Raw genomic sequence first — 14,393 nt, forward strand, 5'->3', positions numbered from 1 at the left:
GATATAATTCCACACCAAACCTAAAGAAGGGGGTGGACAAAAGTATTGGCACTGTTTGAAAAATCATGTGATGCTTCTCTAATTCGTGTAATTAACAGCACCTGTAACTTACCTGTGGCACCTAACAGGTGTTGGCAATAACTAAATCACACTTGCAGCCAGTTAACATGGATTAAAGTTGACTCAACCTCTGTCCTGTGTCCTTGTGTGTACCACATTGAGCATGGAGAAAAGAAAGAAGACCAAAGAACTGTCTGAGGACATGAGAAACCAATTTGTGAGGAAGCATGAGCAATCTCAAGGCTACAAGTCCATCTCCAAAGATCTGAATGTTCCTGTGTCTTCCGTGCGCAGTGTCATCAAGAAGTTTAAAGCCCATGGCACTGTGGCTAACCTCCCTAGATGTGGACGGAAAAGAAAAATTGACGAGAGATTTCAACGCAAGATTGTGCGGATGGTGGATAAAGAACCTCGACTAACATCCAAACAAGTTCAAGCTGCCCAGCAGTCCGACGGTACGACAGTGTCAACCCGTACTATCCGTCGGCGTCTGAATGAAAAGGGACTGTATGGTAGGATACCCAGGAAGACCCCACTTCTTACCCCGAGACATAAAAAAGCCAGGCTGGAGTTTGCCAAAACTTACCTGAGAAAGCCTAAAACGTTTTGGAAGAATGTTCTCTGGTCAGATGAGACAAAAGTAGAGCTTTTTGGCAAAAAGAATCAACATAGAGTGTACAGGAAAAAAAAAGAGGCATTCAAAGAAAAGAACACGGTCCCTACAGTCAAACATGGCGGAGGTTCCCTGATGTTTTGGGGTTGCTTTGCAGCCTCTGGCACTGGACTGCTTGACCGTGTGCATGGCGTTATGAAGTCTGAAGACTACCAACAAATTTTGCAGCATAATGTAGGGCCCAGTGTGAGAAAGCTGGGTCTCCCTCAGAGGTCATGGGTCTTCCAGCAGGACAATGACCCAAAACACACTTCCAAAAGCACTATAAAATGGTTTGAGAGAAAGCACTGGAGACTTCTAAGGTGGCCAGCAATGAGTCCAGACCTGAATCACATAGAACACCTGTGGAGAGATCTCAAAATGGCAAAATGGCATAATACCAAAGAATTTGTGATTGCAATCATTTTCAGGAAGAAACTGAGTATTATCTGACAGAATTGCAGGGGTGCCAATACTTTTGGCCACCACTGTACATAAAAGTATATGCGACGCTCCAAGGATATGCCTCCTCAGACCATCACTGACCCTCTCCTACAACGGTCAAGCTGCATGAAGTTCCAGAAGCACGATGTTCATGGTGTAGTTTCCAGGCTTGTTCATATCTATCACATGCTCGATGTGAATCGGTTCTAATCCGTGAAAAGAACAAAATGCCAATGGTGGACCTGTCGATTCTGGTGTTCTCTGGTGAATGCCTATCAAGCTGCACAGTTATTAGAAGCATAAGTTTCACTACAATATGTCGGCCTTCATGCCATCCCTATGGAGCCAGTTGCTGACAGTTTGGTCCGAAACATGGACACCATTAGCCTGTTAAGGGCAATGTTATAGAGCTCCGGCAGTGATCTTCCTGTTCTTTCTTGTACAAAAGAGCTGATTCCAGTCCTAATGCTGGATTGGAGACCTTCTATGACCCTGTCCAGCCCACCTCATGTAATGGTCCATGTCATAGTGTCTGAGCCATTCTCTTGAGACTGTGCCGGGAGAGACAACTTTTTGTGCCATCATGTATGAAGGTGCCATCCTAGAGAAAAAGGACTATGTGTGCGACATGAATGGCTGCAGACCCTGCCTCATACTTACAGTAGTGACAAAGACACTCGTAAACGTAGAGCAGGGGTGGGGAACAGTTTACGACCCTCGACGACCTTTTATCTGGCCCCTGGGCAGATACCCGGGGACCACAATACTTGGGCCGGCAGCTGTATTTTGACGGCCACCAGCCCATTAATTTCTTCTTGCTTATAGCAAGTATACGCAGTGTGCACTACTGATCGTTGAGGAGCGTGCAATGAAAGGTTATGTCCTGACACCAGTGCCAGCATCAGGACGTACTAAGTGGGAGAAGGTAGTGCGCAATTTGTGCGGCCCCCGAAGGATGATATAAATATACAAATGGCCCTTGGCAGAAAAGAGATTCCCCACCCATGACCTAGAGGAAGGAGACGGAGGGAGTAATTTTCTGTGGATACTGCCTGCAAACTTTTTGGGGTTATGTTACTGTTCCTCTCAAGTGCACCTGTTATCACTTTCAGCTACACCAAAGTAGGTGACAGTGATTCACAATCGCCTCAGCTTCCTAACTGACCAGATATATGTCCTTCAAGGTTAATGTCTGAGTCGGGTTATTATAATAAATAATTATTTTTTAAACTCTAAGAGTTTATACCAACCTGTGCAGATGGGTAATAGTGACACCGGGTCGGATTCAGTGATGTTATCACCAGCTCTTGTATAGACCAGGAATGTATATGTTTCTCCTGCTGTCAGATTCATTATTGTCGCTGATTCACTTGTCACTATTGTATTATTTATCATTGTGGCTGATGAGGTGACATTGGTCTGGACTCTGTAGCTGTAAGACGTCTGATACTCATCAGGTTTACTCCACGTCAAAGACACAGAATATGAGGTCACATTGGTGATGACCAGAGAATTTACTGACATTGGTTCTGAAATAAAGAAAATACATACAATGAGTGCGGATACAGAATGAGAGGGCTGCATGTAGTATTATGTAATAGTAACCACTGCCCAAAACATAAAAAGAAGAGTTGCAAGAGAGCAGACTGCAGGCACATCAGATATTTCACATACAGAGGGTGAATGACATGTTAGCAGTGAAAACGTTAAGCGCCAAGGTGATGTATGCATTGCTTCCATTTCATAATCTGAACATACCCATAGACTCCTATTGTGCCAGTGTCCATTTTGCCATCACTCATGCAGTAATATGCTGGCATTTTATAATAACCCCTCCATATTTTTTTTCCTCCTAAAGAAGTACTCCCAGGAAAACTGTAACCTCCTAATCCTTTTGAATTATGTATGTGATGTAGTTTTAAGTGCATTAAAATACTTACTAATTGCAGTCTCCGCCATTTTCCAACAAGTTCTTTTCCTTTTATGGCTCCTACGACTTCAAATAAAGCCTCGCCGGATCACACAAGGGTTTCTGTGGACCGGACATCACTTTCATAATGTAAGTCTAAGGAGCCTAGTCCTGAGGCTACATAGGTTTACACTGGTGGAAGTAACACCACCCTACAAAGCTAGAAAAGATGAGGAGCACTAATAACCTAGAAGACCAGAGTGGCGCTGGAAATCGGAGAAGACTGCAATCTTCTAAGTATTTTAACCCCTTCCCAACACGGCCAATTTCCATTTTTCCATTTTCATTGTTTCCTCTCCTTCTTCCAATCAACATATTTTTTCTATCTTTTCTGTCAACATGCGAGTATGAGGACTTGTTTTTTGCGGGATGAGTTGTACTTTTGAAAGACACAATTCATTTTACCACATAATGTACTGTAAAACAGGAAAATGGCCATGGAAAATCAAGGAGGTCTGCATCCTATGGACACTAAGCTTAAATATCCCACGTAATATAGCAACACATTTTTTTTATCCATTTCATCCATAGGAGCCCCAGTTACAGGGGTATGTGCTCATTGAGGAACAACAGACAAAAGAAGCAGTGATTAACTACTTCTGTCTTCTTCATGGGTCCTTGGCTGAGTGTGACGGTCAGGGAATGGACATGCTCCTGCTAGATTGCAGGTACTTGAGCGTAAAAGAGTTTTTCTGGTTAGAACATATTGATGACCTATTCATTGAATAAATCAATATCAGATAGTTGATGGTGCTGGATATTTATATTGGGGCAGCCAGAAGTAATTATATTGAATGGAGCTACAAAGCGCAGCTCTGTTCAATGTGTACAGTAGCTCCATTTAAGAGCTGTTCTGCAGTACCCGGCAAAGGCAGCTACACATTGAACGGATCTGTGCTTTGCAGCTCTCAATGTGTTTACATCCAGCTGCCACCGGAGCAAATAACAGCTGATATTGATGACCTATCCTGAAGATAGATCATTAATATTTTGTGACTGGACAACCCTTTATCCCCATGCCTTAAATTTACAATGGCGTGAGGTCAAAGCCCAGAATCAAGTGGTAGAAGTTTGTGGTGCTTGGTCATTATAAGATTAAAGTAGATATATTGGACGCAAGATAAATAGTAAGAATCTGAGTGACTGTGACAAGGGCCAAATTGTGATGTCTAGATGACTGGCAGTACAGCTTTAATGTTGCCCGCAAGGGCAGGGTCCTCTCCCCTCGGTACCTGGCTGTCACTATTAGTTTGTTCATTGTAATTTCTATTTGAGTATTGTATGTTACCCCTCCTCACGTGCAGCACCATGGAATCAATGGTGCTGTAAAAATAAATAATAATTTGATGGTGACCAAAATTTTTACATTTTTGAGCTTCAGGAAAGTGCGACATAGACTGTCCCTTATAGACTGAAACCTTTGATCCGCTGAAGCACCCTCTGCTTGTGTGTTGTAATCATTAATCAGCTAGTGACTACCTTTACCCATCTGTTGAGTGGAAATGTTTACACCCAAGAGGGCTGCAATTCTCTTCAAGGAGTTCGTTACTACTATATACTGATGACACAGCTCAGGCTTATGATATACTGTAACTGTCAATGAGTAATGGTTTTCATGCATCATTTCAATGCTTATAAATATTGAAGTTATTTATAGTGGGTATGGAAAGTATTCAGACCCCTTTACATTTTTCACTCTTTGTTTCATTGCAGCCATTTGGTAAATTCGAAAAAGTTCATTTTTTATCTCATTAAAGTACACTCTGCACCCCATCTTGACTGAAAAAAACAGAAATGTAGAATTTTTTGCAAATTTATTAAAAAAGAAAAACTGAAATATCACATGGTCATAAGTATTCAGACCCTTTGCTCAGTGTTGAGTAGAAGCCCCCTTTTGAGCTAGTACAGCCATGAGTCTTCTTGGGAATGACGCAACAAGTTTTTCACACCTGGATTTGGGGATCCTCTGCCATTCTTCCTTGCAGATCCTCTCCAGCACCGTCAGGTTGGATGGTGAACGTTGGTGGACAGCCATTTTCATGTCTCTCCAGAGATGTTCAATTGGGTTTAGGTCAGGGCTCTGGCTGGGCCAGTCAAGCATGGTCACAGAGTTGTTCTGAAGCCACTCCTTTGTTATTTTAGCTGTGTGCTTAGGGTCATTGTCTTGTTGGAAGGTGAACCTTCAGCCAAGTCTGAGGTCCAGAGCACTCTGGAAGAGGTTTTCATCCAGGATATCTCTGTACTTGGCCGCATTCATGTTTCCTTCAATTGCAACCAGTCGTCCTGTCCCTGCAGCTGAAAAACACCCCCATAGCATGATGCTGCCACCACCATGTTTCACTGTTGGGATTGTATTGTTCAGGTGATGAGCAGTGCCTAGAATTATCACCAAAAAGTTTTATCTTCGTCTCATCAGACCAGAGAATCTTATTTCTCATAGTCTTGGAGTCCTTCATGTGTTTTTGAACAAACTCTATGCAGGCTTTCATATGTCTTGCACTGAGGAGAGGCTTCCGTTGGGCCATTCTGCCATAAAGGCTCGACTGGTGGAGGGCTGCAGTTATAGTTGACTTTGTGGAACTTTCTCCCATCTCCCTACTGCATCTCTGGAGCTCAGCCACAGTGATCTTGGCGTTCTCTCACGATTGCTCAGTTTGGCTGGATGGCCAGGTTTAGGAAGGATTCTGGTGGTCCCAAACTTCTTCCATTTAACTATTATGGAGGCCACTGTGCTCTTACGAACTGCAGAAATTCTTTTGTAACCTTGGCCAGATCTGTGCCTTTCCACAATTCTGTCTCTGAGCTTCTTGGGCAGTTCCTTTGAGCTTATGATTCTCATTAGGTCTGACATGCACTGTGAGCTGTGAGCTATTATATTGACAGGTGTGTACCTTTCCAAATCAAGTCCTATCAGTTTAATTAAACACAGCTGGACTCCAATGAAGGAGTAGAACCATCTCAAGGAGGATTACAAGGAAATGAACAGCATGTAACTTAAATATGAGTATCTGAGCAAAGGATCTGAATACTTATGACCATGTGATATTTCAGTTTTTCTTTTTTAATAAATTCGCAAAAATTTCTAAATTTCTGTTTTTTTCAGTCAAGATGGGGTGCAGAGTGTACTTTAAAGAGAAAAAAATGAACTTTTTAGAATTTACCAAATGGCTGCAATGAAACAGAGTGAAAAATTTAAAGGGGTCTGAATACTTTCTGTACCCACTGTATGTTCATATAAAAGTCTTAGTTCAAACGTTGATATAAAATTCTCTTAATATTTCACCTGTTTATTTAAAGAACACATAGAACCTACTTGTATAGACAGATGTGGTGACCGGAGAGCTCTGATACCCCCAGACCCCGACTGTTACCACAGTTATGGAGTAATTACTCCCAGATATCAGGCTCTGGAGGGTGACATTTGTTGTGGGACTTGTCACAGATAAGTTAGTTGATGGAGATGTCCAATAGTTTATACTGTATAACTTATTCACAGCAGACATATTTACTGGCTCCAACCAAGATAATGTCAGGTTCTTTGTCCCAATTGTGCCAATTGTTAGATTTTTTGGTGGTGTTGGATCTATGCAAAGAAAAATAATGCAACAAAATGTACTAAATACAGTATATCTTGAAAAAAGATTAAACAATCAAACGCAGATGGATAAGAAATAAAAGATGCTAAAAAAAATACAGTATTTATGCTTTTATTTTACAATTGCCTAGCCTGATCACTATTATCCTATATGGATGCAATCAATGTATTATTATGAACTGAATAACATTTTTCTGTAAACAGGAAACACTGAGATCCTATATAGTATAGCTTACACGGTCTCTCTAATTTTTACCTGTCTCTGCTTCATAAATTGTAATTGTGTAATGGAAAAAAAACCTTATTAACATGCACTTACTATGTATGTGTGATAAATAATAAAAAGAGGTTGAACAGAAATGTATTTTTTTTTAATTAAGATTAAATTTTTTTCAATTAAAACATGAAGGCAGTGATACTCACACGTGGCCTCGGTCAGTGATGGAGATGTCTGGTTGCAGTTCCCACTCACTATCTGTACAGCGGCTGTATATTCTGTGCCAGGTACTAATCCGGTGAATATTGCTTGTGTGGTTGTATTAGATACTTTCTGTATAACTCCTGACAGAACTGCATTGTAATAATCCACTTTTGCTTTTGCTGTAGCCGGCGTCCAATTCACAACCAGAGAACTAACAGACGGGTTATTTACCACCGAGATGATGGAAACTTGTTCAGCACCTAATAGAAAAGATTTCAGGTTTAATTAACACTGACAAGTAGGAACCTGTACAGTCACGAAGAACAGATTGCAAAATATATTTATTAAATACTCGTAAGTATCTCGTAAATACTCGTAAGCTCACCCCCTCCGACACAGCCTCTCCTGCTGCACTTTCGTATGGCGGATTCCACCTCTTCCATACCCCCCGCCCCAACGGCAAGCACGGTGGAGGAATAGGTTTCCTCCTCTCAGAAAACTGCTCCTTCACCCAGATCCCACTGCCGCCCGCAATTACTCTTCCGTCTTTTGAAGTGCACTGCGTGCGCATCTACTCCCCATCCAACCTCCAACTGGCTGTCATCTACCGCCCCCCCAGGATCAACCACCACTTTCTTTGACCACTTCACCACCTGGCTACTTCATTTCCTCTCTGTTGACATCCCCACTATCCTCATGGGCGACTTTAACATCCCCATTGACACTTCCCTCTCAGCTGCCTCTAAGCTTCTATCCCTCACTTCCTCCTTTGGTCTTACCCAGTGGTCTTCCACACCCACCCACAAAGACGGCCACACGCTGGACCTCATCTTCACCTGCCTCTGTTCCCTATTTAACCTCTCTAACTCACCTCTCCCTCTCTCTGACCACAACCTACTCACATTCTCTTCTCTCTCCTCCCCGGGGCAACAATCCCCACTCCACAAACTTGAATACCCTCGTAGAAATCTCAAACACCTTGACCTACACTCTCTCTCTGAATCCCTCCTCCCTCTTACAGACATTAGTTCCTTACATGATGCAGATGCTGCTGCCACTTTATACAACACCACAACAGCTGCAGCTCTCGATTCGGTCGCCCCCCTCATGCATACCAAGGCTCGCACAATCAACAGACAACCCTGGCACATCAGCCTAACTAAAGAACTGCGACGGGCCTCCAGGGTTGCTGAACGTAGATGGAAAAGGTCCCACTCCCATGAGCACTTCATCGCATTGAAACAGTCCCTCACTACCTTCAAGTCCACACTCACTGCAGCAAAACAAACATACTTCACATCTCTCATATCCTCCCTGTCCCACAACCCCAAACAACTATTCAAACAACACCTTCAATTCTCTCCTCCGTTCCCCAGTGCCTCCTCCCTCTCCTCTTATTTCAGCCGAAGACTTTGCCTCATTCTTCAAGCAGAAGATTGACACCATCAGACAAAGCTTTTGCCTAAAGCCCCCACAGCCCCTCCCCACACCTACTCAACCCTCCTCCTCCAAAACTACATTCTCCACCATTTCTGAAGATCAACTTTCCTCCTTACTCTCCAAATCACACCTCACCACCTGTAAACTTGACCCAATCCCGTCCCACCTCATCCCAAACCTTACCACTATCTTCATCCCAGCCCTAGCCCTCCTCTTCAACCTGTCACTAACAACTGGTGTCTTCCCCTCATGCTTCAAACATGCCTAAATCACACCCATCCTCAAAAAGCCCTCCCTTGACCCATCCTCTGTGTCTAGCTATCGCCCCATATCACTTCTCCCCTATGCCTCAAAACTACTGGAACAACATGTCCATTCTGAACTGTCCTCCCACCTCTCCTCCTGCTCCCTCTTTGACCGCCTACAATCTGGTTTCCGATCGCACCATTCTACTGAAACTGCACTGACTAAAGTCACAAATGACCTACTAACCGCCAAATCTAAGTGACACTACTCTGTCCTCCTCCTCCTAGACCTCTCATCTGCCTTTGACACAGTGGACCATTCCCTCTTACTACAGACTCTCTCATCTCTCGGCATCACAGACTTGGCCCTATCCTGGATCTCCTCATACCTAACAGACCGGACATTCAGTGTCTCCCACTCACACACCACCTCTTCATCTCGCCCCCTATCTGTCGGTGTCCCCCAAGGTTCAGTTCTAGGACCCCTGCTCTTCTCCATCTACACCTTAGGCCTGGGACAGCTCATAGAGTCTCATGGGTTTCATTATCACCTCTATGCCGATGACACACAGATCTACCTCTCTGGACCCGATATCACCTCCGTATTAACCAAAATCCCACAATGTCTGTCTGCTATTTCATCCTTCTTCTCTGCTAGATTTCTAAAACTTAACATGGACAAAACAGAATTCATCATCTTTCCGCCATCTCATTCAACCCTCCCAACTGACCTATCTATCAACGTCAATGGCTGCCCACTCTCCCAGTCCCTCAAGCTCGCTGCCTTGGGGTAACCCTGGACTCTGATCTCTCCTTCAAACCACATATCCAAGCCCTTTCCACTTCCTGCCGACTCCAACTCAAAAATATCTCCCGGATCCGCACATTCCTAAACTATGAATCTGCAAAAACACTAGTGCACGCCCTAATCATCTCCCGCCTTGACTACTGCAACCTCCTGCTCTGTGGCCTCCCCTCTAACACTCTCGCACCCCTCCAATCTATCATAAACTCTGCTGCTCGACTAATCAACCTGTCCCCCCGCTATTCCCCGGCCTCTCCTCTCTGTCAATCTCTTCACTGGCTCCCCATTGCTCAGAGACTCCAGTTCAAAACCCTAACCATGACATACAAAGCCATTCACAACCTGTCTCCTCCATATATCTCCGACCTAGTCTCCCGTTACATACCTGCACACAACCTCCGATCCTCACAAGATCTCCTGCTCTACTCCCCTCTTATCTCCTCCTCCCACAACCGTATACAAGATTTCTCCCGTGCTTCCGCCCTACTCTGGAACTCTCTACCCCAACGTATCAGACTCTCGCCTACCGTGGAAACCTTCAAAAGGAACCTGAAGACCCACCTTTTCCGACAAGCCTACAACCTGCAGTAACCACCGCTCCACCATACCGCTGCACGACCAGCTCTACCCTCACCTACTGTATCCTCACCCATCCCTCGTAGATTGTGAGCCCTCGCGGGCAGGGTCCTCGCTCCTCCTGTACCAGTCGCTGTCACATTGTGTTCAAGATTATTGTAATTGTTCTTGTATTATACCCCCTTTTTCACAAGTAAAGCGCCATGGAATAAATGGCGCTATAATAATAAATAATAATAAATAATAATTTGATTCAAAAGCTAGAAAAAACAGATTTTATGTAACAACCAAGAGGAATAACGATCTCGGTCACAGAGGAAGTCACCACAACCGCTGCCGACATCAGTGCCGTTTTCACTTAAGTTTCCTTGGATGCATATTCAGTTGAAATTTAGAGCAGAGAACCATCGTCATTCTGCACCACAGTAGCCATGCACATTGCCTGCGACACATGACGTCACTGGAATGCGACACTCCAGCCCCCAGAGTCAGCATTTTTTAATGCATTTGTGAACAGCGCCAGGGCAGAGTACATTATTATAGGATGGGGGAAAGGATGTAAGAAGTTATTACAGAATAGTGGCCAGGAGAAAATACATTTTTACAGGATGGAGGGACATTATGAAGGGATAGGGGTAAGGGCGCCAGCACGGAGGACATTACTACAAGATGAGGGCCAGCACGGAGGACATTATAACAAGATGGGGCCAGCACAGAGGACATTATTACAGTATTGGGGACAGGACAGATGACATTATTATAGGATGGGAGCAATTATTACAGTACTAGATGGTGGCCTGATTCTAATGCATCGGGTATTCTAGAATAGGTATGCGGCCGACCGGGTGCAATCAGCAGAGCTGTGTTTAAATTTGGGGCCAAAATCGCTGATTGGTCGCGTTCGGCAACCGCGACCAATCAGCAAAGCGGTGTTTAAATTTGGCGCCAATACTGCTGATTGGTCGCGGCTGCCGACCGCGAACAATCAGCAGAGCGATGCAGAGCGGGGTTTAAATTTGGCGCCAAAATCGCTGATTGGTCGCCGGCCGCGACCAATCAGCAGAGCGGTGTTTAAATTTGGCACAAAAAGCGCAGATTGGTCGCGGCCGGTGGTTGCGACCAATCAGCAGAGTGGAGTTTACATTTGGCGCCAATACTGCTGATTGGTCACGGCCGACAACCACGACCAATCAGCAGAGCGGTGTTTAAATTTGGCGCCAATGTCGCTGATTGTTCGCGGCTGGCGGCCGCGACCAATCAGCAGAGCAGGGTTTAAATTTGGCACCAATAATGCTGCCGGACCAATGAGCGACGCGGGATTTCCTGGACAGACAGACAGACAGACGGGATAAGACGATTATATATATAGATAGGGGCCAGGACAGAGGAAGTTATTAAAGAATGGGTGCCAGGATGGGGAACATTATTATAAGATAGGGGCAAGGATGGGGACAATTACTGTCTGTGGTGCCAGAACGGGAAACATACATACATTATTAGTTTATGTAGTCAAGTGGGGAACATAATTACTGTAGGGAGGCAATTGGGAGAGTATTACTGTATGGGGTACACTAACTCCACAATGAGGGGAATTAATATTACCCATTTTCGCCCGTAAATTATTAATTAATGGAGCTTCATGCACTGAGGCATAAAAGGTTGAAACTATTACTGTATGGGGGTAGAAATGCTGGACGTTACTACTGTATTGTTGCCACTGAGGAGGGGGCATTACTGTTGTATTTAAGCACAGACATTACTACTGTATGGGGGAACTAAAAAGGAATTTTACTATAAAAGGGGACATATGCATTAATATTGTATGGATGCCACAGAGGGGGACTTGTCTACTGTGAGGGGTCACAGAGGGAGAACCATCCCTACTATGATATATTTTACTTTTGGGGATACAGTGGGTACGGAAAGTATTCAGACCCCTTTAAATTTTTCACTCTTTGTTTCATTGCAGCCATTTGGTAAATTCTAAAAAGTTCATTTTTTTTTCATTAAAGTACACTCTGCACCCCATCTTGACTGAAAAAAACAAATGTAGAAATTTTTGCAAATTTGTTAAAAAAGAAAAACTGAAATATCAAATGGTCATAATTATTCAGACCCTTTGCTCAGACACTCATATTTAAGTCATATGCTGTCCATTTCCTTGTGATCCTCCTTGAGATGGTTCTACTCCTTCATTGGAGTCCAGCTGTGTTTAATTAAACTGATAGGACTTGATTTGGAAAGGCACACACCTGTCTATATAAGACCTCACAGCTCACAGTGCATGTCAGACCAAATGAGAATCATGAGCTCAAAGGAACTGCCCAAGGAGCTCAGAGACAGAATTGTGGCAAGGCACAGATCTGGCCAAGGTTATAAAAGAATTTCTGCAGTACTCAAGGTTCCTAAGAGCACAGTGGCCTCCATAATACTTAAATGGAAGAAGTTTGGGACCACCAGAAGTCTTCCTAGACCTGGCCGTCCAGTCAAACTGAGCAATCATGGGAGAACGCCAAGATCACGGTGGCTGAGCTCCAGAGATGCAGTAGGGAGATGGGAGCCCTCCACCAGTTGGGCCTTTATGGCAGAGTGGCCCAACAGAAGCCTCTCCTCAGTGCAAAATATATGAAAGCCCACATAGAGTTTGCTCAAAAACACATGAAGGACTCCCAGACTATGAGAAATAAGATTCTCTGGTCTGATAAGATGAAGAGAGAACTTTTTGGTGATAATCATAAGCGGTATGTGTGGAGAAAACCAGGCACTGCTCATCACCTGCCCAATACAATCCCAACAGTGAAACATGTTGGTGGCAGCATCATGCTATGGGGGTGTTTTTCAGCTGCAGGGACAGGACGACTGGTTGCAATTGAAGGAAACATGAATGCGGCCAAGTACAGAGATATCCTGGATGAAAACCTCTTCCAGAGTGCTCTGGACCTCAGACTTAGCCGAAGGTTCACCTTCCAAAAAGACAATGACCCTAAGCACACAGCTAAAATAACAAAGCAGTGGCTTCAGAACAACTCTGTGACCATTCTTGACTAGCCTAGCCAGAGCCCTGACCTAAACCCAATTGAGCATCTCTGGGGAGACCTGAAAATGGCTGTCCACCAACGTTCACCATCCAACCTGACGGAACTAGAGAGGATCTGCAAGGAAGAATGGCAGAGGATCCCCAAATACAGGTGTGAATAACTTGTTGCATCATTCCCAAGAAGACTCATGGCTGTACTAGCTCAAAAGGGTGCTTCTACTCAATACTGAGCAAAGGGTCTGAATACTTATGATCATGTGATATTTCAGTTTTTCTTTTTTAGTAAATTTGCAAAAATTTCTACATTTGTTTTTTTCAGTCAAGATGGGGTGCAGAGTGGACTTTAATGAGAAAAAAATGAACTTTTTCGAATTTACCAAATGGTTGCAATGAAAAAAAGTGAAAAATGTAAAGGGGTCTGAATACTTTCCGTACCCACTGCAACTTTCCATGGTCCCACCATGTGACATTTTAACATGAAAAAACAATAAAGTTATTTTTTTAGCCATAAATTTTTCTTTCTACTATTATTTATCGCCGGAGCTAGCAGCAAGTTAACTGTGGCTTCACACATATGCGACGGACTATGTTACACACATGGACAAAATTATTGGTACCTTTCAGTTAAAAGTAAGAAAAACCCACAATGGTCACTGAAATAACTTCAAACTTACAAAAGTAATTTTCAATTTAAAATTGACTGAATACCAACTAACGAGAATCAGACTTTAGTTTTGTATTTTGGTTCAACAGAAAAAAAAAACAAACTAAAAATATAAACAAACTAATGCAAGTGGACTGGATGAAAATGACGGTGCCCCTAGAAAAGATTTAAATTAATTTGATTGCATGTGCCATGTCGCATTCACAGAGGTCCTATTGTGCAAAAATTAGACCCTCCACAGGAAGATCGTAATGGCCAACATGGGGGTCATTAGCAGACCCCCGGCTCTCATGACAGCCCATCAGCGCCCCGCGATCACGTGACGGGCATGCCGAAATGCGGTTGGAATGATGCGCTTCTGGCCGGCGAGTGTTAAATGCCCATGTCAAAGATTGACAGCAGGATTCAACAGGTTATCAGCTGCTGGCGGAGCTCCACTCTACCCGTGGCTGTTAAAGGCATCAGCCATCATGTGCAGGGAAAGA

At 43.8% G+C, this 14,393-nt stretch overlaps 1 protein-coding gene across 3 annotated transcripts in view; it reads right to left on the minus strand.

Moving 5' to 3' along the window:
- LOC141173779 (receptor-type tyrosine-protein phosphatase beta-like) overlaps positions 1-14,393 on the minus strand; it is a 224,989-nt gene that overhangs the window by 75,977 nt on the left and 134,619 nt on the right. For all 3 annotated transcript variants that reach the window (XM_073658196.1, XM_073658194.1, XM_073658195.1), the window contains 3 exons: positions 7,144-7,401; positions 6,439-6,708; positions 2,407-2,685 (listed from right to left, as the gene is read on the minus strand). In XM_073658196.1, the coding sequence (XP_073514297.1) occupies positions 2,407-2,685; positions 6,439-6,708; positions 7,144-7,401 (807 nt within the window). The remainder of the gene's footprint in view (positions 1-2,406; positions 2,686-6,438; positions 6,709-7,143; positions 7,402-14,393) is intronic.

The sequence above is a fragment of the Phyllobates terribilis genome, unplaced genomic scaffold, assembly GCF_046119375.1.
Source record: "Phyllobates terribilis strain yellow unplaced genomic scaffold, ASM4611937v1 Scaffold_13__5_contigs__length_258822181, whole genome shotgun sequence".
NCBI lineage: Eukaryota > Metazoa > Chordata > Amphibia > Anura > Dendrobatidae > Phyllobates > Phyllobates terribilis.